General features: G+C 39.8%; 2 protein-coding genes across 2 annotated transcripts in view; one reads left to right on the top strand and one right to left on the bottom strand.

The window, feature by feature from the left end:
* Window positions 1-778: 778 nt before the first annotated feature.
* Window positions 779-24,415, bottom strand: psme4a (proteasome activator subunit 4a). Its single transcript, XM_044045698.1, has 46 exons — window positions 23,751-24,415; window positions 22,039-22,179; window positions 21,779-21,895; window positions 18,754-18,798; window positions 17,295-17,444; window positions 16,623-16,686; window positions 16,459-16,533; window positions 15,958-16,080; window positions 15,777-15,869; window positions 14,147-14,412; window positions 13,812-13,998; window positions 13,616-13,705; window positions 13,459-13,523; window positions 12,816-12,966; window positions 12,615-12,713; window positions 12,453-12,522; window positions 12,240-12,307; window positions 11,933-12,148; window positions 10,971-11,128; window positions 10,714-10,809; window positions 10,381-10,436; window positions 10,211-10,267; window positions 10,070-10,125; window positions 9,375-9,473; window positions 9,215-9,277; window positions 9,046-9,141; window positions 8,783-8,914; window positions 8,458-8,667; window positions 7,762-7,898; window positions 7,492-7,545; window positions 7,276-7,405; window positions 7,094-7,175; window positions 6,823-6,976; window positions 6,663-6,732; window positions 6,429-6,554; window positions 6,194-6,346; window positions 5,955-6,059; window positions 5,784-5,875; window positions 5,570-5,701; window positions 5,287-5,495; window positions 5,020-5,105; window positions 4,769-4,897; window positions 3,645-3,800; window positions 2,569-2,731; window positions 1,939-2,072; window positions 779-1,818 (listed from the first exon to the last, which is right to left on the bottom strand). The coding sequence occupies exons 1-46, from the start codon at window positions 23,945-23,947 to the stop codon at window positions 1,684-1,686; spliced, it is 5,487 nt and encodes a 1,828-aa protein (XP_043901633.1). The 5' UTR covers window positions 23,948-24,415; the 3' UTR covers window positions 779-1,683.
* A 1,853-nt stretch (window positions 24,416-26,268) lies between these two features.
* Window positions 26,269-27,428, top strand: part of wdr27 (WD repeat domain 27) — a 31,597-nt gene continuing 30,437 nt past the window's right edge. Inside the window, exon 1 of the mRNA XM_044046548.1 lies at window positions 26,269-26,628. Within this exon, the coding sequence (XP_043902483.1) occupies window positions 26,434-26,628 (195 nt within the window). The 5' untranslated portion in view covers window positions 26,269-26,433. The remainder of the gene's footprint in view (window positions 26,629-27,428) is intronic.

The following is a 27,428-nucleotide window of genomic DNA, read 5'->3' as shown; positions in this document are numbered from 1 at the left end:
GGCATTGTTTGCCTCATTAAACTTGAAAATAAAGCTGGAAAACCAGCATATTCTGGTCTATACTGGTTTGTGCTGGTGGTGGACCAGCATAGACCAGCATAATGATGGTGGTGGACCAGTATGGACCAGCATTTGTTATGTTTTTGGTGCTGGTCACTACTTTATTAGCACTGCATTGTCCTGAAACTTCTAATACATAAAATATGGTTAAAACAATATTATAGCTACTAAATGGGCAGAATAAAACTGACAAAAAACTAAATTGTACTCTCGGTCAAATCGAAAGAAACAGAAAGGGCCCAGTATTTTGTATTAACTAGGACTGTGGAGCACCTTCTTTACCATCCGTGCTATGCAGTAAAATATGAATTACATTTCCCCTTAAAAAAAACCCCCAGAAAAATACAGATATGGAGTTGCTCTTTTTACTTTGGGGCTGCAACTATTGAAGGACAACTAAATCAATTGCCTAACTAATTGGATATCAGTAAATAGGTTTGAGGTTTATTTTTCTCTTTATCAAAACATTTTTTACCTTCTTAAATATGACTATTTCCGAATTAATTTGCTCTTCTATAACTCAGACACCAGAAGAATGCATTTAATACTTTATGACATTTTTGGACGAAACAATGATTGATTGAGAGGATATTCTCAGGTGAAGTCTTGGGGTATTTTAAATACATTTTTCTTTTCCAGCACTACTTTGCCTCCAAGACCAGACAATTAGACAAAACTCAGTCAAACCTTCAATAAATAAATAAATAAAGTCATTAAATGCAGTTTTTGTTAAAAACAATTTATTTTCATCTTAATCAATAAGCAAACAGTACATCTAAAAAACCCAAAATCACTGCAGTTTTGGCACTACACTATACATAGGTGAGGTACTAAATGCTTCAACTCTTTGACTGGTCTCAAGCCATCAGCACTTCAAAAAATAAATCAAATTAATAAATAAATAAATATGTTTGTGTACATTTGCTATAGTTTGATATATGCACACGTGGTGCATACAATCACATATAGATCAAACAGCCACACAAACACTGCGTGTCGCAGGTTCAAGTCTAACCAAAGGAGACCATTCTTCTTTGTGGCTTGTAGCAAACACTTCACTACTGGAAGATAGTAAATAGAATGTCCTACACTGGACATGGTGTTGGCTCAGAGCTGATTCTTGCAATATAATCCTGAGAAATGTGTAGGACACCAGTCCATGTCTTCAAGCATCCCATGATTGCGCGCCACACTCATACATTTGTGCACACCAAAACAAGAATGAAAACCAAAAAAAACTGTACAGTACTGTACAGTAATGATACAAACAGCAGGTCAGTCATCCCTGCTATGATTGATCCTTAAATATTAAGTATAGTAGAAATGTAAATGAGCGAAATACATAAATACACAACTTTTCAATCATTCTGTGTGCCATTCTTAAAAGCTTGGTGATACCGTCTTTATCAGTCAAAATGTCTGTACAGTGCGGCAGTGTCCCAAAGTAAAACAAGTGACACACGAGCAAACGTACGTGTAAAAAAGTAGCTCGAGGAATTCTCTCCCTCCACAGAGATCCCTTCTGCAGCTTCACTAACACCTGGGTGGTTCCTGTGAACACATTCAGTTAAATGTTCATGTTTGAAGAGCAGTGTCGAGTTACGTGATATGATTTACCAGCTTTTAGGCATAATAACACGGGGAGACCAGTAAGTCAGTCAGGACGAGTAGCTGGTCGTCTGTGAACTGCTGCTTATGCTGCTGCCAGTTGTCGTGGTGGGTTCGTCGGAAGTTCGACAGAGTTTTCTTCACAGTCATCTGTTAGACCGCAAGCACAAATGATGATTATCACATTGCAAAGTGCCAAGCAACTGGACAAAAAACAGGCTTATCAGTACTCACTGCAAAAAATATATATAATAAGGAGTTTACACATACTTCAATTGGTTGTGTGTCATTGAGGTGATTACTGAGGTCCATCAAGAGCTGCGGCATCCAGGTGGGCACATCATACGGACTGGAGAGAATGCACGCGCTCAACCCGAGAACCCCAGCGTGACGCCGCACCAGGTCTATAAAAATATACGAAGGCATTCCATTAAAATAAGAAAAAACTAAATGTTTGCCTCATCACATATAGATTACATTACATACGATATGCGATACATGGTCCACGATGCCATTAATATCATGATACGATCCTGTGATAAACAATACATTGCAACAGTCATATAGTGATACATTACGATATCTGTCTAACTGAAGAAAACAAAACGTCCGCGAAAAGTTAAAAGTGCAGGATTTCTCTATTAATTCACAACATAGAGAACAGAGTGTGTAGAATCTATGTATTAAACATGGATGGGGCATCTCTTAATGTAGCTTTCTCCACCATTGTCCTGCTGTAAACTCCTTCTTTGTCCGCCAGGTAACTTCTGCCCGAGTTTACTTTAGAGCGCCAGTGTATCAATTATCGCATTGCACGAGAAAGGACAATGATATATCACCACCCCGACCCAAAACATTTGCACAATACTGTACTTTATATACTGTTACTTTCAAAATTACCAGCAGAGGGTATGGTGTCCACTATAACTCCAAGTTCTCTTTTTCTCTTTTTAGGTAAAGAAGTCTTGCAGAGGGCCTCAAAATATGCCTGCATTGGGGCGTCCATGGAGAGGAAGTTGCACTGAAGGAAGCCACTGAGTGTCGTAGCGGCCATTTCTCTCACCTTCAAAACAAAGGCAGAAAGACTGAATTAGGGAAGCTGAAAAATGAAAATGCTACAATATTATGTAGCTGATTATGTGGCATGTCTTGATGTAATGAGCAGAGCATCTCTTGTCTAGTCTGTGTTGTGAACTTAGGAACACAAAAGCAGCAAAAACTTACTGACAACCTGAAGCAACAGTGACACATACAGAAAAAGGAGCTTTTCTATTACTTGAGCTACAATCGTTCTTATTATTATTATTATCATTAAATGGTTTATTCGAAGCAAATAAAAACATGTGTTTTTCTTTATAATGCAGATATTTGAGCAGCATTCTCTGGAGGGAAGACTTTTTATATCAAATAGAGGCTAGGGCAAACATTACTCCTTTCCCTATGGTGCAAATTACAATTTGTATACATTTGATGGATTTCAGAATAAAGGTGATTCTGGAGAAAATGTGCCAAACAGCTAATGTCTTCAAATCAGGCTTAAGTTCCTTTAAAAAGCTAAAAACAAATGGCTACTTCCATCCATCCCCCACTCCTCCTTTGTCTCCACTCCATCCCCTCTCCCTCTCATCCTCTTTCAATCTGAACGTTATCTCCATGGCAACAGATTACTGCAGCCTGTGGTAGGCATAGCAACAGCTAGAAAACCAGAGGGGTGGGATATATGTGTGTGTGTGTGTGTTGGGGGGTATAGAGCCAGGAGGAGAGTGCTGAATCACTACAGTGAAGCTGAAAGACAGTGAAAATGCCTGCTAGCATAAACAAGTATGCACTGGCCAATTGATTATTATATAATCAGACCACCATCTGTTCATTTCCCAGCTACCTCCACTTACTGTTTGTAGCACACTGCTGACATTTTTCAGGTTTTTAGTGTTAACACGTTGAATAAACTACTGTGAATGAGTGCTTGATTCTACCTCCAGCTGCTCGTCCTCCAGCAGCCGTACGACCAGTGCCCGCACGTCATTCACAGCTTTCTGGTCACTCATGAAGGTGAACAGGTTGTAAAAAACCATAATCTGGAGGTATGTGAGCACCGTGTAGCGAGCGTGCCAGGAGCTGCTGCCGGCAATCTGCAACACACGACGACAGTGACATTGCACATCAATAACATGCTCAGAGAATGTGTTTTATAAAAGGAATAGAACATGTCCAGGATTTAAATGAGCTCTGTTCCAATGGGTGTTCCCATTGTCAAACTGGTTATAACAGTTTGATCAGAATTTGTAAACACAAAGGTCAGTTACTCCTGCTTGTACATGTCACATCAATCAATCAGGATCACGTGTAAGTCATCAACTGTTCCTAACAAGTTGGTTCCTCTGCCTTCTTCACCTGCTCTAGATTAGCAGTCAGGTCACTTCAGCTGCTTTTTTCTACCTCTATTGTTGATTTGGCCATTGCCATTGATTTTTTTTTTTTACACTTGATGTCCTTCCTGATTCAAATCTTTTAATTTATTCTGGCTTGAGAGAGGCGTGTGGCTTAATATATTAAGAAATATGGGGTTAGATGTCTTGCCCAGGCAGGGACACATTGGCATGTAGAGTAGAGTAGCAGGGGATCAAACATCCAACTTTGTTGGAGGACAACCCATTTTACCATTGGCTTACTTTCCAAATATGAACTATTAATCACTCAACACTTTCTTGAAAATCCCATAAATATTATCACAAATATCGTTACTGCATTATCGTGACCAGACTAGATATACTATAGTGGGCCCCAGGTCATTTGGGTTTGAGACACCTGGTTTACAGACACCCACATGTGCATATAATGTTGAATATTTTTCTAAATTTTGATTTGCAAGTTAAGTAAAAAAGATTTTTTTACTATTTTGCTATCCTTATGAAATCTCTCTTTTTCTTGTTACAATCACATTGTATGACACAAGATACGGTGCAAGTAGAGCCATTTAAGAATGGGCGGTCAGTCAAATTGAACCAGTCAACCTTCTTCCCATTAATCTTATTGTTTATTTTTTGCCTTTGTCTCTAAAATGCCCAGTCTATGACGCAGAAATGACCAGAAGACTCACCTCCTGCAGAGAACTGAGTACCATAGGGATCTGCTCTGTGTAGAGGAGTCCCTGAGACATCAGAGACAGGCAGGTCTTAGCATCCCTCTTCAGCTCATCGTAGCTGTCGTCATTTTCAACTGGAGCAATCTGGAACATAGAAAGAATCTATCTTTGTAGGTAGACTGCTGCTGTTTTATGTTTACTAATGGTGTAAACAAAGGGAGGAAGCTTGATAATGATAAAATTAGCTGAATGAGAGGGCGTTTTACCTTGAAAAGCAGGGGAAGCAACTTTAACTGTTCCGGTACAGCAGTGGTGAAGGAGCGACCTGCACTTGAAATCAGCCACTTGAGCACTGCAGAAGGTTGAACACAGAACACTATTTATGTCTAAAGAATAAAACGGTGCTTTAGTTAAATATTACATTCTCTGACTGATTAAAATCAATTCCCAATTTCTGCAATAATTCCTACAATAATATGCATTCACTGCAACAGCTGAGTGCAGCATTAGCAGCTAGCACATCCCCCACCTACCAGTCTTGAGTAGCTTGATAGCTTGTGTCCTCTCATCCTGCACCCCCACCTCATTCTCCTCAATCACATGGTTCTGGATCTCCTCATCGCCCTCGGTTAAAGGCTTTAGCTGCAACAAAATCCTCTCAGTGAAGTCCGAGATGCGTGGAGAGGTGGTTGGCTGGGTGTATGGCAGGTTCACATCAATCATGAAGATGTAAGTGAGCACACTGGAAGGAAACAAAACCAGAGTTAAGCAAACAACAAAATTATATTCACATTTGTGTACAGGAAAATCACTCACCTGCCGATTCGCTCCCGCACATTCTTATAGACCTGTGTGAGTTTAGGTTCTAGGTATTGTAGCAACCTATGGAGGAGCTCTGGCACGCGCCACTCCTGCTGAGCTAGGCCGCCCTGCAGCACGTACAGACGGCTGGAAAGGAAAAAAAAAGGGCAAAATTATAAAAGTCATGTCACCTCAAAATCTCCATCAGTCAGCATTGCCTTCAACTCACCAAGCATCCACAAAGGAGCCTCCCTCTCCATTGACTGGAGACTCCATTAGCATTTCAAACAGCCAGTAGAGTTTGCGTGGGTCTCTGCTCTCCTGTAAAAGCCACAAAAGTCATATGAAACAACAGAAGAAGACAAAGACATGATGAATATGGGAGAGGACAGGGGCTTACACAGGCAGTGGCAATGCAGGTGCCCCAGTCTGCATACGTTTCTACCGTGATGTTTGACAGGGCTGTGCGGAGCAGTGGACACAACACCTCCCAAAGACCCTCGATCTGTAAGCAGGACAAAGATTTTACGAATGAAGGGCTGGACCAACCCATGCACATATCAAAAACCTCATTCAGGAGCAAGAATGATAAAAGTTGTAATTGGCCAGACTTCATACAATAAAGATTCAAATCCATACCTTGGAGTAGCTCCAGTGCTTGCAGCCCCTGATCAACCCGGACATAATCTCCGCAACACAACGCTGCTTGCTCTCGTGGGAGTCTGCCACTAGGCGCTTCATGTGTGGTTGCAGCACAGGAAGAAACACATCGCCGAAATTGCGAAACAATCCCTAGAAGAGCAAGATATATTTGTTTTAACTGGCTGACTTAACTTGACTGGTGAGATGTTATAGTATTATCAGGAACACTAACCTTGAACAAACAGAATCTGCGAGGGCTAAACTTGTCTTTGCCCTTTCGATCCTCAAGTGACAGAAACTCAATGAACTGGTTGATGAATACTGGGTCTGAGAAATGGTCAAAGATGATCTGCTCCCACTGTGAGAAAATACATGAAAATGAATTTGACTAGATAGAATTTGCGTTACTTTCCACTACTGTGCACAATTTCACTTGCAGGTGTTTGCAAAATGAGTGTGCACTTACCTCTGTCATTTCATCTCTGACTAGGTTCAGTTTGGGTTGCTCCTCCAGTGGCGCATACATCATCAGTTCTCTAGAGAACGATAATGAAAAGAAGGCATTAAAGAAGAGTTAAGTAAACAAAATGAGAGCCACGGAATGCAGGCATTATTAAAATGAGAACCTTGGCCAGCAATAGTATCCCCAGTGAGTCTTTTCCACAAACACACAGTGATCCCAGTCCTGCTGTGTGCGTGGGAGCCTGCTGCTGTTGTACTGGAGCCACTTGTTATCTGGACGGTCCCCTGATACTTGTCCACTCAAGTCCTTCACGCCACCTAACCAATGTTAGGAGATTTTTGAGATGAGATTCAGGAAGTACAATTAAATGGAAATTGGAGAAAAAAAAAAAAAGTCATGCTGACACACACAAAAAACAAACAAATGATGCTTACAAAGCTCAGAGGGGCTGATGGGGACTTTCTTGTGTGGTCTCTTTATTTGTTTCAGGATCCCTGCTACAGCTGATATTGCCACCTAATGGGGAAAATGAGACATTTCAAGAAAAATGGAATGTCTGAAATACAGTAGCTCATAGCTCTATTACTACTACATGACTCATAAATCAAAACCACACCTTTCGGACATAGAGAGAGTCATGGTTGAGGCTTTTGACAAAGAACGTAACAGCAGGAGGTGGAAGTTGGTGGTCGTCTCTCAGCAGCAATGACAAGAAGCCAATTGCTATGTGTTCAAACTTCCAAGGCCTGAAAAACAACCAGCCAGTGTTATACATTATAATAAATGCAAACATAAACGTGATTTTAATAGCATGAATAATGAATTAACTTACATGTTCCTGTTGTTGATGCAACCCAGCAGATCACCAATGAGTTGTTTGTACTTTCTAAAACAAATGACATAATTATTTAAAACTTACCGTAACCAAAATGTAATTAAATCATGCTTTATGGACACAAAAGTATCAGTATTGTTCAACGCCCATGTGATAATGTGTGCTATGCTGTGTTATTTCAGGTTAAACCAAAATAGTTGAGGAGGATGTATTCAAGTGTTGATTTGGTCTTTAGTGTGGTGATGACTGCTGTTGATGTAAACTTACTCAACAGACTCTGAGTTCTTGAGCTCTTGCTTCTTTAGACCATTTGCCATTTCTTCCGCTGAAGGGACAGGGTCCTTAGGAATCGGATTTCCAGCAATCATAAGTCGATTAGCCAACATGCAGCACTCACTGGGGATCTAAAAAGATGAAATGCATTATATTAGAAGTAAGTGCAAATTCATTCTGTAACAGAGAAGGCAACCGTTATGTTACATGCTTCATGAACAGACACAGACACTTCCTTGCACAACAATGTTGGAGTGAAGGCTCAGGCTAAAAGCCAAAAGCCAAGGGGGATTTTTTTTTTAAGTATTTGGTGGATATCATAGTTCAAAAGAAATATTTGAAGTGTCAGTGTCACTCATAATGTTCCCACAGTACTTATACAAATATCCTGGTGGTTGTTTTAGGGCAGCGGGAGGGAGGGGGGGGAGACACACACACAGAGAGTATCAAGTTATGTTGATTGTTCAATGAAAACCCCTGTGATTAATTTCTGCCAATAATCTGATAACAAAATAATAACTTTGTGGGGGTTGGATTTTCCTTAAAAACCCTGGAGCAAATAAAGTCCTGATGTCAAGCTAACACCTAATGTCAATATGTGGTGTTGGTGTTATTCTGCTCAGCAGCTAGATATCATTGTGGCTTTTGACCTCATGATCTATTTGTGTAGGTGTATATTGTTTTTCTTACAGAGAAGTCCAAGCCAATAGTCTCATATTGCCGATGGATTTTGTCTGCAAGGTCATCAAACAGCCGCACAATGGAGGGCTTCTCCAGAGACATGGCTGAGCTGAGGCCAGAGCGTACAACGGCAGGCCAAGTTAGAGCTATGCACTCCCAGTCATGCAGATTGGCCAAGCACACTCCACTGTGATTCCCCAGAAGACAGTACAAGGCACCCTGGGAACATACGAAGGGGAGCACATGAGAAAATCAGAAATATAAAAAGACGAATATGAAAACTTAAATAACTGTTTGAGGGGTTTTATGTTTCAGAGCAAGGAGACTGTCATACTTTGAACTGTTGCTGTGTTACTTTGCTATTGTTCGGGTTGAGGAACTCTAGGACATGGGGGATTAGATCTCTGCAGCAGAAATTGTAGGTTCCCAGTGCAGTGAACAACACACTTTGAGCTCTGCTGCGGACCTGGAAGGCAAAAAATCTCAGTTTAGGTGTTGTTGTTTTTTTACAAATGTGATTGGAATCCTTCAGACCTTAAAGGTTAAAAAAGAAAAAAAGAAGAAGCATAAAATAATGCATCATAGTAAGATACTCACTTGACTATAGGTGCTCGTAGAAAGTCTCAAGAGATCTCTCATCAGCTCCTGGTGAATGCTCCTGTACTGACACCCTTCCACAGTCAGCTTCCGTAGCTGATGAAACACATACACTCAGTTAAAAAGGAAATACACAATAATAATGAAAAATTCTCTATAAATGTCTTACTTCATGCTGGAGCATGACTCTGTCTATTAGAAGAGCTCTGATGTGCTGCTTTCTGCCGTGAAGCTGCAAACACAGTGACACAGGGGGTAGCATCAGTCTTGTATACAATTTGAGCCAGAACAGAGGTAACAAAAGTAAACTCAAATGACAGATGTCTCACTCTGTTCTCCATTGATTTCTTCACAAGGTTGAAGCTCTTCCAGCGGGAGTCAAACTCGTGTTTGTGGCAACCTTTGAAGTGCAACAGGTCACTGATAATCTAAAAAGATACCAAAAACAAAAAATATTGAACAACGTAAGGTGACTTTTGGCAATAGTCTGTGTTAAGGACTTTGAATGATTAAAGGAAGTGAATTTCCAAAGGATATCATTTAAGCAGAGGCTATTGCTCTCTGACAGCAAGGGAAGCTCTGCTTCCTCTAAAATATGTACTGTTGTATTTACATTTCATGACTAAAAGCTCGCTATAACTCGATCAACTATATGAATAGTTCGTACAGAATCAGCTGCTCATCACAGATGGTCTGATGTGACGTTCTTTACATAAATTGCCGTATCAGCTCGCATTAAAACCTGTAGAAGCTCAGCTTCAATTAATCTCTATGCGGCAACACAGACTAGTTTTTTTCACTGTGGTGAGCGAGACGGCCACTGCATTTAAGTGTATGTTTATTATTATTATCATTGTACCCAGTGATTTTTCTAGACACCAGACAAATACATGAGCAGAAAGTACTGGTGAGAACAACAGGGACATTTTGCTGGACCCTGATATTACATCGCACTTTATTCAACACAAAAATATCAAAAGAGCTTTAAGTACACATGCTACTAGATTACTGCCTGGATGCCCACCTTGATGATGGAGAAAAGAGACTTGGTGTCATCTTCAGAGTGCTCCAGTATGTAATCTGATAAAGGACAGAAGGTCAGACAGAAGGTCACAGATCATTATAAGATTGAACTAAATCAGTGTACGACTGAATGAACACTTACGCAGCAGCTGTCTCATAACATTGCAGATAGCATCTCTGTAGTTCTCTCTGGACTCGTCTGCCAGCACAAACCACATTACAGTGAAAGATTATACACCAACAAACCCTATCATTTACTATTGTGAGCAAAACATTTATCATCCCACATCTATTGAAAAGTAACTCACATACCATAGCACATTCCTGTGTACAGGATGGTCTCATCTAGATTCACCATGCTGTGGACCCTGGAAGAAAAAAGGAAATTTCAAAACTTAACAGCTACATTTTTAAAATGATGTACAAATTCAAAGTTAGTGGAAATACAATATGTCCAAAAATTCATAGGGAATTTGTTCCACATAGGATTGTCTACTGAATTTCATTTTGTTAAGTGAAATTCACAAAATTCTTTCAAATACTCTTTTTGCTTATAATACGGAGCTAAAACATAGGCCAGGAAGACAACCATTTTTGTGGGTATCAATAAAGTCTTAGTCAGATCATTTAAATGCAGCAGCTCACAGTTCAGCAATGGGCTCTCCTTTCAGTGGAGGCATCAGACTCCCAGCACCAAGAAGGCAGTGCTGAATAATGGTCAGGCTTTGTAACACATCATCTCTGCAAATACACAAAAGAAACACTTGTCATGTACACAGCAAAAATCCATTACAGAGAACTTAAGTGAGCTAAACACAGTCTGCAGTGTGTGACATTGGCAGACACACAAATCTGATTTTTAAATAAGCAAAGAGGGGCACTCAAGACTTGTTCCTCTTTACCTGCTCATGTCCTGTTCTCCCTGAGCAAATCTCTGAAGGCGCTGAAGCTCTGGCTGGAGGATCAGGTCCAATAAATAAAAAGCAAAAGATGTTTCCTCAACACTGGGCACATGCCACTGAATATCTAAATTCCACAGGTCTCCAGGCCGACCCCAGTCCTGCATGGGATGAAACCAGTTAACAATAATTCAGCTATTTGCACTTAATTTGTTTACTTTTTAATAAAAAAATAAAGACATGAAAGTGATAAAAATTAACCAACGATTTTGTGGCACAAATCTACTGAGTAATTACAAAGGAAATATAGGCTCATTATTTTCTCATCTAGTGTAGTTCACTTTTGTATGTGGAAGCACTTGCGATGACTATCTGCCAACACTGACTTGATAGTTGGAGAGTCAAGCTCCCTAAGAAAGCCTGTGGGTATTACCAACACTTAAGACAAAGCAAATCTATATCTTTTAGCTTAGTTGACTCAAAACAGAATGTCTTATGACACGCAAAGTGTTAAGTGTTAAGTGGCTTAAAGGAAAGTCTAACAAGGTTAGGGATACATGATGTGACCACATTGAAGAGATAGATACATATTATGGTAAAACGTTCACCCTGGCCTGCACTACTGCTTGTACCAGTGGAAATCACATTAAAGAACCTGTGTGTGGGGGAGAGACAGTTATCCTGCCAAGTGATCTCCTGCACATCTCTACCAAGAAGGAGAATATGTGTGATCAAAGATTGTCTTAACCGACTACCTACCTAAATTTAAATTAGATCATAGTAAGTGCCATTTATATTTACTTAACTCATCTGGTATAAGGACAAATATCTATAATTACAAACGACCCAAAACACAATCTCGCCAGGGGTAAACATTTGGTCAACAAGTTTGTAAGCACAAATGTGCCTGAAAGTAAGGGCGACATCATAACTAGAAAACATGTAGAGGTTATTGTTACTGGTACCTTAATGGGGAGGTAGTCACTGACTGGTTGGTGGAAGCCTCCTGGCACACTACAGTACTCTGTCGGGTAGAGGAGGACAGAAGAACGGAGAATGTGGTGAAGCAGGTTGCATGCTAGTGTGTAGCCCTGCTTGCACTTGAGGTGGAGCGTCAACTCCAAAATCTGGACCAGGTCAGTGCGATAGAGCAGGATCTTGTCACCGTCCACCCGGGTAACCTAGAGTGCACATGGCGAGAAAATATTGTTTCAGTATAGAACTATAGACTGGAGGTGTTGATTAACAGAGACAAAGAGTCATCGAAATCACCTCGGACAGTAACTGGAGATTCCACAACAACTCCTTGTCAAGCTCCTCCTCATTCAACACTTCCTCATCTGTGATAAAAAAAAAATACATATATATCAAGGAAATAAAAAGCCACATGGAGGAAAACACATGATGAATGTGAAAAATATTCTAATCTATTAAAACTATTAAACTAACTAACTCTTAAAATCTTCTTGTGTGGTGAGCACTTACTAACAGCAATGTGGTTAATGGCATTGCAGCAGTGTGGCACAAACATTTTGAGAGACTCTGCAGGGTGACACTGCAGATACAAAACAGGGATGAAGATAGTAAACAAATAATCTACAAGGCATTAATGAGCCTACACGAAGACTATGAGTGGATAAAACTGACCTTTGAAGCAGCTCTGCACATGTCAGCCACCATCCTCCCTGCTACACGTGTCTCAAAGATGTTGGTGGTTGCAAAGTTGAAGACTTTTACCAGAGCCACCTGTTGAAATGATGTATTGAATGCATTTTCATGTGTACAAAGACACGTGGATATAGAAGTAAAAACAAATATGAAACGGGTGTGCAAATGCTATGTCTTGACCTTGAAGATGTCCAAGGAACACTGTGTGAGGATGGTGCTAAACGTGGAGGACAAGCCGAGCTCTACCAGACTCTCCAAGTGAGTCATTTTCTCTGTCTCCGTTTCCTCTCTAGTTTGTTCCAGAGTGCTGCTGTCTATCAGGGCAAAACATCTGCGTAGATAAAAAAAAATGTAAGTTAAAAGGTTATTAAAATACAGCAGGGCACAGGGCTGGATTAACACAATGCTGAAACATCAAGGCGTAAATAGCTAATACGAATGTAAAATTATTCTTAGCTCGCCTAAACACACCATCAATTACACTAAAAGTACAGTCTAAATGCTACCGATTTAATTTGTTCCTGTGAAAGGTGTAAAACTCTAGCAAACATGGTAAGAAAGAAGTCGGATCCAACATGTTCAAATAAATCATGCTTTACAGAGCAGTAGTCATTTCTAGTCATAATATTGTCAATCATCCACTCTTCCCATTAACTAATAGTAACAATATATTATTTGGTTGTCACATAGTAGATATCTGGGCTGATTTGTCACCTTGGATAGCAGAGTTAGAAATAGTAGGAACCATCTGGATTGGTCATTGGTATTCAAATTGAAACTGAAAGCAACTTGTGCTGTTGTGCAATATTTTGTCTCCACATACCTGTCCATGAACTGCAGCACAAAGTCTTCAAACTCAGCTGAGGCTGAACACATCTCTCTTTCCACCTGAAAATCATGAGAAAGATTTGAAAAACCTATTTGCAAGAATGAAAGACATTTATTTTGTGTTAATTATGAAAAGGGCAACTGCTATTCACCTCTGACAAGTCAGTTCTTTCATGTAGGACAGATGAACAGTCCACCAAAGGCACAAGAGTCACAAATGTAGCAATAAACTGGAACGTGATCTGTAAGGACAGGAGTTGTGTTTGTTTTCAAAAGGATGCACAAAGTCTTAACTAAATAAAGCTTCTAAAAAAACAAAAACAGTGAGATTGTAGAACTGGAACACACCATGCACTTGCTGAAATCATTTGGGTCGACGCCTGGCAGAGCTCTCATAAGCAGGGGCAGCATGTGAGTGGGCCCCTCAGGAAAGCGCTGCCCACCTGACACTAGACTCCGTGCCACACCAATCATGCAGCTCAGAGTAGCCGTCAGCTGATGGGGCTCTGTTAGCGTCTCCAGAGCAGGGTAGGTTCTTTAGCAGAGAGGGAGAACAATCAGTCTTTTGTGTTCATTTCAAAATATGGCCTTATCCCTTTTAAAAACAGAAAGCTTTCAACAGAGCTCCATATTCTTAAGAAGCAGAATGGTGCTTGAGATTCTCCTGTTTAGTGCAAACTTACCTCTCCAGCACAGGGGGAATGACCAGCTCAGGCCTCATTAGAGCCAGGTTTTGCAGGGCCTGGGCTGCATCGAGACTGCCCGTCTTGCTGAACATGGCCAGCAGAACCGGCTGCATCATGCTCTCCACGAAGTTTGTGATATCCTCCTCTGTGAGTTTGTGGCTGTCTGGTATCGGTGTTAACCACGTGGGCTTTCTGTAGCGCTCTCTGTGCAGCCGCCGCACCACACTGGCCGGGAGACGTTGGAGAAGCTTCATTAGCTTCATCTGGACATGAGGACAGAGAGACAGATACATGACAAAGGGGTGACAAACAGATGGATAGTGTGTTACCATGTAGTCTGGACAAAACAAAAGGTAGAGGGTGTTGTATGGAGCATATGGTGACAAAAGATGACGTGACGGACATAAAAACACAAACCAATTCCCTGTGAATAGGGCTTTGTCTTCTCATTTTGCGAGTACATGTACGTGCAAACTGGGATCACTTATGTACAGTCCAATCAGATTTTTCATTTATTAATTTTCAGACCTTGATATATTGTATTATTTAAACGTTTCTCTTTGCAGCTAAGCTGAGACTTTGAAAAGTCATAAGCCTTCGTTGTTATTCATGATATATTATGACCCGTCTTCAACAGCCGTTTTCACACATCAGTGGTGAGGCAGGTAACCGCACAAACGTGCGAATAATTCAGGGGTACATTTTTGCATATATATTATATATATTAACTATATATTTGCTTGTAGGGTGGCAGCAGTAAGCCAACACATTTCAGAAAGGACCAAGAAAAAAATCGCGTCATGGTGATGAGCTAATGCTTAAAGTTATTTAACAGAAAAAAAGACAACAACAAAAAAATGCTTAAGGGCAAACTGAAGGATGACATTGCACATTTGCTAATTTAAATATTCAATTTCAAGCATTCTAATTGGCTAAATGGGTACCACTTGAACCAAAACTTTTGTTGCCGTTGCGAAACCTCACACTGACTTGATACAGGTTTAGCATGCAAATAAACTGTACGAAAAAAGTGTGTGAAGGCCTTTAGTCAGTTGCAAAATAGTGTTTACATGTAATAAATCTACATCTCACATGTTTTAAGCAACACACAAACTCATCCCCTCCCAAAAATAAAGGTTTGGGTATGAGGACAGGTTGTTGTCTGTGGTGCTACGCTATCTAGTACAGGAGGTCCTCAAAACAGAAAGGCATGTGGCCCAGCTCCCAGTGACCTTTAACAGCACTGCAGCCCCCTCAATCACATGCCGCTTCTGAACAAGACACCCAACTGTCAGGAAGATTCAGGAAGCTTCCTGGAAAAATGGTGACGAGTGACTATGTCCTTTGTCATTGTTGACGTTCGTCATCTGCCCAGTAAAGCCGTTTTAACATGATGCTGGAATTATAGTTAGAACAAGCTGGATGAATGATGTACCATCGTCAAACCATGAACAATTAGGTTTACTTATAACTGTAATGCATAACTTTTAAACATAAATATGCCTGTTACATTCAAATAATTGTCAAATAAGCTCACACAGTGATCAAGTCTATCAGCTCCACACAACTCTCTCTGTGTTTGTTAATAGTGCTTAGATCTTGTGTCACCCAGCGACAGCTGACTCACCAACCAGCGTCCATGGTTTGATGGGTGAAAGAAGGACGTAATACTGTTGAAAAGGCCACCGAGTTGAGCTTGAGTTTGCTTGCTGGGTCCTCCCTGAAAAAGACATAACAGACTTTACTGAAACAACATTAATGTATAATAAGTGTTCCTGTGATGTAAATGTTACTAACAACAAACAAACCAGGAGGGATGAGACCCAAAGCACCACATGACCAATGTCATAGGCATTGGTGATATGTCGTGCCACCATCATCTGACCGGTCCCCACAGGGAGATTCAAACTCCTCAAAATTCTTGTAAAAATCTGAAATGAGAAAAACAGTTATAGTTCATGCATTAAAAGACTAGACTTTTTTAATGCAGAGTTGTTTGTCAGTTAGGCTTCACAGGTCAGAGGAGCATGTTTGTTTATTTGTAACATATACCGGTGTTGCCACAAAGCAAGGACCTAAATAGTCACTCCTTTGAAGCACAAACATGATGCAATTCACTTGCCTATGTGACTGAGCGCAAGATCGACAGGGAAACTTGATAGTTTGTTCCTCTGACAAGCTGCAATAGCTTTGAAATGACCACCATAGCCAAAATCACTAAGGTTGAGCCAAGCATGACAGCATGTGCCAGAAACCTACAAAACAGTTGGTGTGGTGTTTTGTTTTTTTTACAAAAGACGGTAACAAACCTTAGGGATATAGGGGTCCCAATCAATGTAACCAATGTTATCATTAGCCAAGCGAGCGAAGAGGCTGACCAGGTGCTGCACAGATGTAGGACAACATGTTACACAGTAAAAACATAGATATTACCGACAGTACAAATATTTTTTTAACAAATCAATCTACTCACCACTTCCCAGCTTGGGAGATTTTGCACAGACACCCATAAGCCGATCATTTCATCAAACCACAACCTGTCAACATATGCTATGGTTAGAAAGACAACCTCACAAAGTGCATGTATGTGACTTTATAAAGTCATCGTATTTTACTGAAAGTAACATCATGGATAGTGGAAGAGAGGGACTTGTGACTTCAGTTACTACAAGGTCACTTTTTTCACCAACATACCAACTACTTTAATCGATATACTTGCATGTAAGATTGTGCTTTTTTCCAGGCACATCAAACTTACAATAAATAAAATAAAGATATGTGTAATTTGGTGTAAATTATAGGGAAAATATGGACATAATGCAGTGTCAGACAAAAATGATATAATGTGCAAGTTCAACATTTATAGTTATGACTCAAGTTAAAAATAATGATGATATTTTTAGATAGGAAATGAAGCAGTTCAAGTAGTTCTTAAAAGGAAACTTCAAGAGAAAATGACTGTATGAACATATGAAAAATAGTCAATTCTCTTTGTGACAGACCTTTTAATCCTCAGTACAAATTTTATTTCACTTTTTTTCTATCTACAAATCTCAGGCCTAACTAGCTAAGCTATCTCCAGATTGAAGAACTACTGTAGCTTTGATCCTGACATGATAATTATGAGGATGAGAGGTTTCCTTACTTGAACCCTTTGTGATGCAGCTCAGGAGGCAAAGTTGTGGGGAGAAAGAGCTCAAAGTAGCTGATTCCCCTTTGCATGGTGACATCAAACGGGCAGAAGAGTGGTCTCCACTCATCCAGCATCTCCTGAGTCGAAGACTCTGAAAAGTATCTACATAAAAGGGGGGGATGCACCCATTAGATTTCATTTTTGTAAAATCTAGCCAATTGTAGGTGATGAAGAGGTTTACTACTATTATAAATGGTTTGCATTTATATAGCACTTTTCTAGTCACATTTTGCCATTCACTCACACTTTCATACAGTACATCTAGGTGCAGCCCATTTTCTATCACTCATCTTTCATACCCATTCACACACTGCGTCTTTCCCTAGGACACATTGGCATGTAGACTAGCAGAGGCTGGATTGTGATGTTCATCAGTTTCTAAATGGACATAAATGGTTTTGAGGCATCTCAACTAGCAGAGCAGCTTACACAAAAATAAAAAGATGGACAAGCCTATGAGAATCCTTACAAATGACTTCACACCTCTGAAATTACTTAGATGATAAGAGTCTAACAACAAAAGTTGCTGTGAGACCTAAACAACAATGTGATAGCTTGAGAGCAACAGCATATATCTGTGAAGCTTCTAGTATTCATGTTCTGTTTCCATTCAACAAGACCATCTGGATGTATGTGTTATGTTCACATTACAGACTAAAGACTGTGATACATATAAACCAGCTACTGAAGATTCAATGCTAGGAGCTCAATATTCCATAAACAGGAGATTATAAGTAATACACCAGGCACATTTTAAGCTGTTTGGGTAAATCCTGTGGTTCCAGTGGGCTTGTGGTCCCACAGGGGGATTTTAATGCGTCACTATGTGTGAGGGTATACTATGCAGGTTACTTCAGGTCACCTCGCCTCCTCACCAAATCCACATCCAAGGGATGCATTGATAAAACTGTTACTTCCTACAGAGGCAACTTCCTTCGACCTCAATGCTGAGCCACAGTGTCTCAGCAACTGACACAAATCACTCTCCTCTCGCGCCGTAACAGGAAACTCTCACACAAGACAAAATTAGATGAGATAATAGGATTATCTTCCTTAGTGCAAACTGCGGGACAAGTCAGAGTGCAAGCCCAAGATATTTGCATGCACCTCCAGTGTGAACACAATCAGGGAATTGCCATGACAGCAAAGCTTAGGGAAGACAAAGTGTGGTTGTAGGGTCCAACACTGGATATCTATAACCACCATGACATACAACATTTTAACAGAGGGTTTTTCTGTAGCACTAGTTCAGTTTTACACAACTGTAATTTTAGATGAACATGCCCTGTTGTTAAATATTCTCCCAAAGTAGCAAAGGGAATATTTATTTATTAAATAAATGAAAGACTACTAGCGCCTAAATATAAAGATAAGGTAGAACATATGAACAGCGGTATTAAGATGTACTTACGGTCTGCAGCTTTTCACAAGTGTTTTCAACACACTTTCCACAGAGCTGCAATAAGAAAATAAATAAAAACAATGTCACACATATGTACAAACAGTGAATAAGGGATGTTAGAACAACAGTAAAACCCCACACCAATGCAACTTGACTTGCATGCAGACAATAAGTTCTTTAAGCAACTGACTGGTAGAGACAGTGAGAGAGAAAACCCGAGGGGTTGACAAGTAGTGAGGAGATTGCAATGAATCCGTGTTGAAACATAAAATATGGCTCAGAAAAAATAAATATACTTGTCAATGGTAGCTGCTCCTTTTAACTGCAATACAGGTTTACAAAATATTTCTACTTACTGATCATGTATAATTGTGTCATCTTATATTTGATCATATCTCATGTAGGGCTGGGCGATTAAACGATTTTAAATCGAAATCGGATTTATTTGTTTGGACGATGTTAAAAAAAAATGAAAATCGATTTTTCTGATTTGTCCTTTTTACTGCGCTCACTCTGCTCCATTACTCTCCCCCTCCCCCCACTAGTTCTCTGACAATATCAATATGGCAGCATGCGCAGAAAACAGCGAGAGTGCCGTCACAGGCAAAAGGATCAAGCCGAACAGTAAATAAGTTAAAAAGACTTTGGGACAGCACCTGATCGCCACTGCTGATCACCAGCGGCGAGCGGCGAGCTGCATAAACTGCCGCTGTATGTGACTGTATCAGACTGAGTCTGTGCTCCGGAGACCTCCGACACAAGGATCAAGCTGAACACTGCCGAACTGTAAATCAGTAAGACTTAACAATCCTAAAAAAGTGGATTAAATATAATAATTATTTTGTATTTAGTAGTTTGGATCTGGTATAAAAAATCAGGGATTTTATTTTTAATATATCGCCCAGCCCTAATCTCATGTGATTTAGAGGTGGTTTGCTATTTACTTACAGTACAAAATCTTACACTTCACAAAATCCTGACAAGATTATGTTCACATATAGACTACAAACACAAGGCTATGGTCACTTAAAGCCTGGGACCAATATAACCACCGCTTTTGAGCTCCTGGCCTACTATCACACCTTTCTGCTCACATGCAAGCTCAAGCCATGCCTTGTTGGAAATGCCCTACCAATCCCACTCAACAACTGGTTATTTATCTCCATCATTCAAGCAGCCGTCACGATCCAAATTTAATACTCAATACCTAAATCATGGGTGACACAATGCAAATCCAATTACACATATCTAAATGCATTGGTTTAGTCCACTGTTTAACACTGTAAGCCCACAACACACAGGCCACAAACCAGGGTCAAACCCATGCACTGCAAATCTCTAAACAATGACAAAGACTAGTCAGACTGAGTGTCCCATTACAAACTGCTCAGGCACTCAGGGAAAAAGAACCCCAGACACTTTATGACCTTTGTATCTGAGTTGAACTGAACCCTCACATACACCTCAACACATTCCAGAAGAGGAGGAAAACGTGACAAGATTCTGCGCTCCTTCCTGACTTCTGAAAATGCTGTTAAGTGGTGCAGGGATGTTTAATTTCAAATGGAGCTAAGGGGAGGGATGTGTAACAGGAAACACTCCTCTGAAGGAGAGCCAAATATAGACAACAGTTCAGAGAGCATAAATTGAAATACTACTGTCACATAATCCACTATGGCTGAAAGATGGGAGAAATACAAAATAAAGGATTATTTGAAACCCCTAAAAACCATTAAATAATCAATTATTACACCATTATTGAATACTGAAAGTATGGGGGGATAGGAGAAGATTACAAATGGTTAGCTGCAGTGCGACAGTCTCCGATATGAGTGAAATGTTAACATTGCTTATGTTGTGATTTTCCTTTTTTCATAAGCTGCATATAGTCTGACCATTTTTGATTTTCCCATGCAGTGTAAATAAAAAAGTAAGTGCCTCAGTCAATGACTCCAAAGTAAAAAAACACAAAGAAGTATTGTCCTTACCACCTCTGAACCAATTTTAGCATTATGAGTTTAGAGGATGAACGAGGCCGTGGAGAACTGAATGTAAAAGGAGACAAAGGCATAAAGAACACATTCAGCATGTGACAAAATGCCAATCACTCAAATGAACATATTGTGCACGAATACATATTTTATGTTATCAGAGCATCAGCTTTTGTGTGTATTAGTATAGTTTTATCAGGAATTAGGCAGCAATCAGCCAAAGCAGCTTGCTTTCATCAGCTTCGACTGTGCTAGCAATGCATGTATGTGATGATAAACATACAATGTTTACATAGCACCATAAAAGAGCACCTCGCACTGCTTGCCAAGACCCTCAATAAGTTTAATGGTCAAAGTGGATATGGTTCCTTTTAAACAACACAGTTCTGAAGAGTATGTGGCATAAATAAGGTTCAACTTGCTCTCCCAACAATTATGCCAAGGCAATCAGAAGCTATTCAGTCATAAGAAACACATCTAAGAGTACCATACAATCATCTTGTTTTACCAAAATGGACAAATATGATTAAAATATTATCACTGCAAATCATTCATCATCAAAGAAAGTTGAGTATATTATATTAATGTTTAAGTGAACAGCTTTGTAATGTGAATTAAAAGGCAGTGAAAAAAGTACATGCTGAGAAATGTTTTGATCAATAGTGTAAGCTCAGAAGAAAAATAAAACCAAAAAATGAACCCCAATTTAAGCCCAGAAGTGAATGCCTTTCCATGCTGTGACAACTCATTTGATTTTACTCTTATTCGTATAACCTTTTCCAAGACTTTTACTGTGTTTATTTTACTTGTTGGGTGTACAGATAGGCCACATTCTAGCATCTGTAGTGTTTCCCTCTATTGTTAATTTAACTATCATGGAAGTCAAAGAAATAGAATTTGCAGTGGAAATAGGATATTATAAGTGAAAATATGCTTGTCCAAGCTTTGTGACTACTGAAAGGTGTAAAACAAAAAGAGTGAATATAGGAACTTTAAAAAGCGTATGTATCGTCATTCAGCAACAAAATCGAACAAAGGCATACTTGGGAAACCAGTTGAGTCCCAGATGCTCTGTTTTTGAGAACAGAATCCTGTCATGCAGCTCGTACAGTGGTCTCCATGGCAGCTCAAGGTCCTCCCTTGATAACAGTTCCCTTTTCCTATTTGTAGAATCAGACACAAATAGACAAGTATTGACATTAAGAGCTTAGAATATATAGCTTAACACCAGACAATATCACAATCATGTTTACAATAGATATTTATTTGAACATGTTTTTAAGTGAAACAGGTTAATTCTTACTTGAGAAGGTTGATCAGCAGCCGAGCAAGGCCCTGCATCATGCTGATCTCCAGTCTGTGGATTGTCACTAGCTCGTAAAGCAACTTGATGAAGAGCACATGGTCTTCTTTGCTGAATTTTCGACCATACAGTCTCATGTACCTGTGTAAGAGGGACAGATTTAGGGGTCATTGGTCGAGTTTAAACATTGATAACAAAGTGATCAGGGCCCCTTGACCACTACCAGTGAAATGGTAAATGATATTTGTGTTCCCTCGTGCATGGAGGAATGATTTTAACAAAAGGTGTGCATCCAGAAATTTAAAGAAAGGGATCATCGACTCATTTTACAAACTATATAAGGCCTGACAGCTTTGAAATTAACCATTATAAAATGCCTGTATTGCTATTAAAATGCCAAATAACAAGTGAACAGAATCTAGGTCAACCCCACAGTAAACTTTCCATCTCTCTGAGCCGGCAGTGACTCACTATTGGACAGGCACAATGCACTGGCATTGGAGACTGAAACGGATTACAGAGAGCCCAGCAACCAAGTAAAACAAAATTAAACAGCACAGTGTAATCTACTCTCATAATACTGACAATAGTTTCACTCATGTAATGTGACATATTACAGAATGACTGAATTAGTAAAGTAAATGGAGTGAAACAAATCAATTCAGGTTTTAAACAGAAGCTTCAACAGCTAACAGTCACTCAGTTGACTATGTGTAACTCTGCATATCAAAAGCTGGAGGTAGATGTTTATTGGTGTAAAACATGAATGAGAGATGTAAGAGTATATACGATTTTAGAGATGTAGAGTGGGTTTGAGCAGGTGTGTGTGTGTATATATATATATATATATGGTTTTGGATCACTTGCATCCTGCACTGACTGTTCCATTTTAATGTTTGAATTAAAAAGAAATGTATTAACTCATTGGCTACCATTGACTGTTATAGATGTCAATTCGGCCACTGCGTTGAAAATGGCTGGCAACCATTTTAACAAATATGCTTTAATGTCTAGATAGCACAGAAATTGCCACCTGAGGCAACAACAGAAAATAAGGTGAGCAATAATGCCAATGACCTTCAGCTGTGCTGCAATGCTTGTGTAAAGATGTTTACGACATGCCATTGCCCCCGATTATGAAACTAAACAGCCCCTTATCAAATTCGCTGGGGAGTTTTAAGTTTTTAGAGCATAAATTGTTTCTTTAAATTTAAATAAACCATATGATAACAATACACCATTAGAGACTATGAAAAAAACACATCAGACTGGGTTTCTGAGCAATCCAGTGAGCACAATATGTTTATTTACAAGAACGAGCTGTCATCATTACACCACCTTCAGTAATGCCTGAAGGTGGTGTAATGATGAAATGAAAGGTAAACAAATAGATATTTAGGACCGCTTTGTGTTCATAACGTTCAAGTAAAATGGCTGGTTTTAAACGTTAAAAGTGTAAACGTAAGTTTTGTAACACATCAGACTGGGTTTCTGAGCCATCCACTGAGCAAGTATGTTCATTTACAACAAGAACGACCTGTCATCATTACACCACCTTCAGTATTGCCTAACATGAAATGAAAGGTAAACAAAAAGATATTTAGGTCCGCTTTGTGTTCATAACGTTACCGTAAAATGGCTGGTTTTAAACGTTAAAAGTGTAAACGTAAGTTTTGTAAGTGGTCGGTATTTCAAAGATTAATATTACTTACGTGGAAAGTTTCCTTGTCCAGAAAAGCACCCCGGGCCATATCTCTCTGAGCTGAACAGCTCGACTCAAGTTTCCTTTAATTCTACTCAAAATATCATTGGATTCGTCATCGAGCCTGTCCGCGTACGGCAGAAGTTTGTTGTATACAATGTCTTTCTGAGGAACAAAACCCAGAGTGTCTGACTGTGACTTTTTCATGTTACAAAAGCCAACAGACTAGCTCCACTGTGCTAGCAAAATATCCTACCGGGTTTGACTTCGCCCGGCTTCCCAGTGCACGCTGTTATGCTACTGCTACGGCCTTCAGGCTAACTGACTTCTCCGTTAGCTACAGTCTCTGGTGATTACACAGGCTGTTGTGGCCCACGCACACTAGCCAAGTTGAGAGATTTATAAGTTGTAACACGCTAGCTACTACCTAGCCTGAGTTGTGTCAGCTTCCTTTACCGGACAATGCTAACATCACCGGTGTCGGCATATACAAATGTTAAGGCTGGCAAGAAACTATACAGAAAGCGTTGGCACCACCCGCTCCTTCGGCTAACGGTATCCTAATTTCCGTACAATTCGCTAACGGGCTAGCTAAAGTTAGCTCGCTACTACGAAAGCACTGGCATATCCCAAGGACTGTCGACGTCGACTGATCTGACCAACGACAGCAAAGCAGGCTGAAGACGACACCCAGCTACAAGCTCCACAACAAGCGCGTCACATCCGCTAGAAAACAACATGTCCCAGCATTCTTCTCTCCATTCATGCTTTTTTAGATGTTTATCCTTCCACTTTACAGCCACTCAACTGGGAGGACTTGGAATCCATCTATCATCTTTTAACCTTGTTTTGAAAAGTGCTATGTAAATAGTTATAATTAATATTGCGTCCATTGAATCAGTAACACCTGGACGTGTAGATGTCTTGAAGATATTTCATCTCTCATCCAAGAGGCTTTGTCAGGTCTGAGGAAATCTTCAAAACCAATGACAAATAATTAAATTATGTCCTGTAAGAATGAATCTGAGAAAGTCTGTGATATCTGTTGCTGTAACACGGATGATGGAAGTTGAACTTCAAATGCAGTTGTCTCACATAACTCTCACACTATCACATCATCAAAGCTGCACCCCCAAAGCACTGAAAATTGTTTTCTGTAATGGAACTAAAAATGTTGGCTGCATTTTCTCCATCACTGTCTCCCCTTCATCCTCTCTGGCTTGGTGTGAAGACTCAGGGTGCCTGCAGGTTGGTTACTGGCTGACTGGTAGCCAGCAAATCATTCAGTGTCGTCCAAATAAGAAGATCAGTCCTCTTTATTACAATATTGCACGGGGTACAGACATCTGTATTTACTAACCCTTTCTTGCTATAGGATAGGATTTTCAATAAATGAGATAAAAGAAGGCAATCCAAGCACTTTAGGCATGTAAGGAACAAATTCAGGCCTTTATTATGAAAAAAATCCCACTCCCTACGTCAGATATATAATATATATATATAATTAAACCAAATATAATTAAACTGGAGCTGCAAAATCTATTTAACTCATAAAATGAAGATGACATCATGTAATTAGTTTTATATATGGGGCAGCCCGTAGCCAAGGGGACAGCCCGTGGCCAAGTGGAAAGGGAACTTGACTTGTAACTTGACTTGGGTCGCCAGTTCAAATCCCCACCCGGCCAAAAAGGGCTGGGATACCCCTGAGCAAGGTACCCAACCCCCAATGCTCCCCGGGCGCCACTCAGTGTGGCAGCCCACTGCTCCTAATTCTAGGATGGGTCAAAATGCAGAGGAATACTTTCCCTAAGGGGATTAATAAAAACTAACTAACTATATATATAGAGAGATAAGAAAGAACTGGAGTTTGTTGCATTCATGAAAATTAAGAACTACAAAAAGAAAACTGCTGGTTTACACTGGTATGTGTAGGCCTACTTTTGAAATAAACCACAGAGCGTTGTATATCTATTTGAGACCTTCCGTTATTTATGACGTAGGCATAGGATGTGACACATATTTTTTGTAGCTCAAATAGTAAAAACCCTTTTTTCTCACCTTGATCTCTAAATAAGAGTTTTTTTTAAAAGTTATTTTCAGACAGGATTGAAAATAACTGGGGACTCAGGGTTAGTAACTAATACAAATGATGGTAAGCAACATGTCACTGTCTTTCAAGTCAACAACAGGGACCATTCGCCATCTTGTGGTTAAACACGCAATGACAAGAAGCGAGAACGAGAACGAGGTCTCACTCGTACCGTATTTCCTAGCACCACTGCGACCAAATCAAATGCACCGTAGTCCTCTGCAAATAAGGCTTAGCGTACCGCGTGCTTCAGAGAGATGTTGACATATCTTCAAAATAACACATTTGAGTTAGTGTATGAAAGTAAGTGTTTGGCAGGCAGCGTATATATTTATCTGAGCACGGCTTTGTTTGTTTTGCTTGAGTGTGAGAGACGTTCCTGTCATAGACGATCTAGGAAATTGACTTGGTGTCCTAGCAACCAGTAACATTAGTTCTACCGGACGTTTTTCGTACCACCTGCTCCGCATCCCGCAGGTTTTCTACTATTTCTACGTTTTAAAAAATGTTACTTTCCGAACATTGTCTCCTCACAGGACATGAATAGAGATCGCAGATCAAAGACAGTTAAAGTAGACCGCGGACGGATCAAAGGCGGCAAATGCACACATCTTATAGTTTAATAAAAAAAAAGCAGCTGAGCAACAGCGAGGAGCTAATGATGATAGAGAAGCTAAGTTTGACGTGTGGCAACAGACTGCGGTCACTCTGTCTGCTCGCTTGTTGTCCCGCTTATTGTGGAATACCACTGCATGGAAAGGAAATACTGGTTTACAACAATGTAGACACAGAGCAGGTTTGTCTCCTATAATTCTCTTCTTGTTTGCTTATTATTTACTTATTACTTCTTTTAATTTGTTTGGGTGAAAGGTTGCATTGTTAGTTTAGAGGGATCTGAGGATTTGTTTCTGTGTGTGTTCCCTGAGCAGGCAGCGTGCCGTGAGTGTGCTACAGACTGCAGCTGGATAGATAAATAGATGGATTAGTTTACTTATTGACTATCTTCTGTAAAACTATTTGTTTTGTTTTGCATTTTAATAGGCGTACTATTCTGTGTATGTCATAATACAACATATATTAGATAGATAGGGAGGTGTAGGTAGGTTGAAAGGTTTATAAACTATAAAAGTATAGGAAATTAAATAAACAACCTATGAATTTCATAAAAAAATACACAGTATCAAAAGAAAATTTTCTTTCCTTCTTTCCTTAAATGAGGGATAAAATATTAGAATGCATCACAAAATAATAAAACAGAAAATAAGAAGCATACACCACAGTTACAAAACATACAAAACTAAGGAGGGTGCATAAGCAGTGGTGTGCACAGGGGAAGGGTAGAGGCAAAAAAATATATATTGCTCTTAAAGGAGTGCCTTTCTAATGGAGAAAAGTGATGCAGTGCTATAAGATGCCCTTGCAACTTTGTTTCCTATGGGTGTCCTTACAGTCAAAAAAGATGAAGTTCCCTACTGTCTCTACATGACAACAGTGTCCCAAAGAGTGTCCTTAGAGGAAATGACATACAGCGATGTGTAGAAAATATCCAACTCTGTGATAGAAAGTGATGCTGTGCTGTCAAGGATGTCCCCGTAT

This window comes from Solea senegalensis, linkage group LG15, assembly GCF_019176455.1.
Source record: "Solea senegalensis isolate Sse05_10M linkage group LG15, IFAPA_SoseM_1, whole genome shotgun sequence".
Lineage (NCBI taxonomy): Eukaryota > Metazoa > Chordata > Actinopteri > Pleuronectiformes > Soleidae > Solea > Solea senegalensis.
The sequence above is the reverse complement of the archived record's forward strand: the minus strand, read 5'-3'. Positions and strand labels throughout refer to the sequence as shown.

Excerpts from the sequence above, each read along its gene's own strand:
- psme4a (XM_044045698.1), bottom strand. The coding sequence starts at position 23,947 with ATGAAAAAGTCACAGTCAGACACTCTGGGTTTTGTTCCTCAGAAAGAC. Across the intron at positions 9,278-9,374 it reads AGAAATCAATGGAGAACAGA|CTTCACGGCAGAAAGCAGCA; the intron begins GTGAGACATCTG and ends CTGTGTTTGCAG. Across the intron at positions 3,801-4,768 it reads TACTCAGTTCTCTGCAGGAG|ATTGCCGGCAGCAGCTCCTG; the intron begins GTGAGTCTTCTG and ends CGTGTGTTGCAG.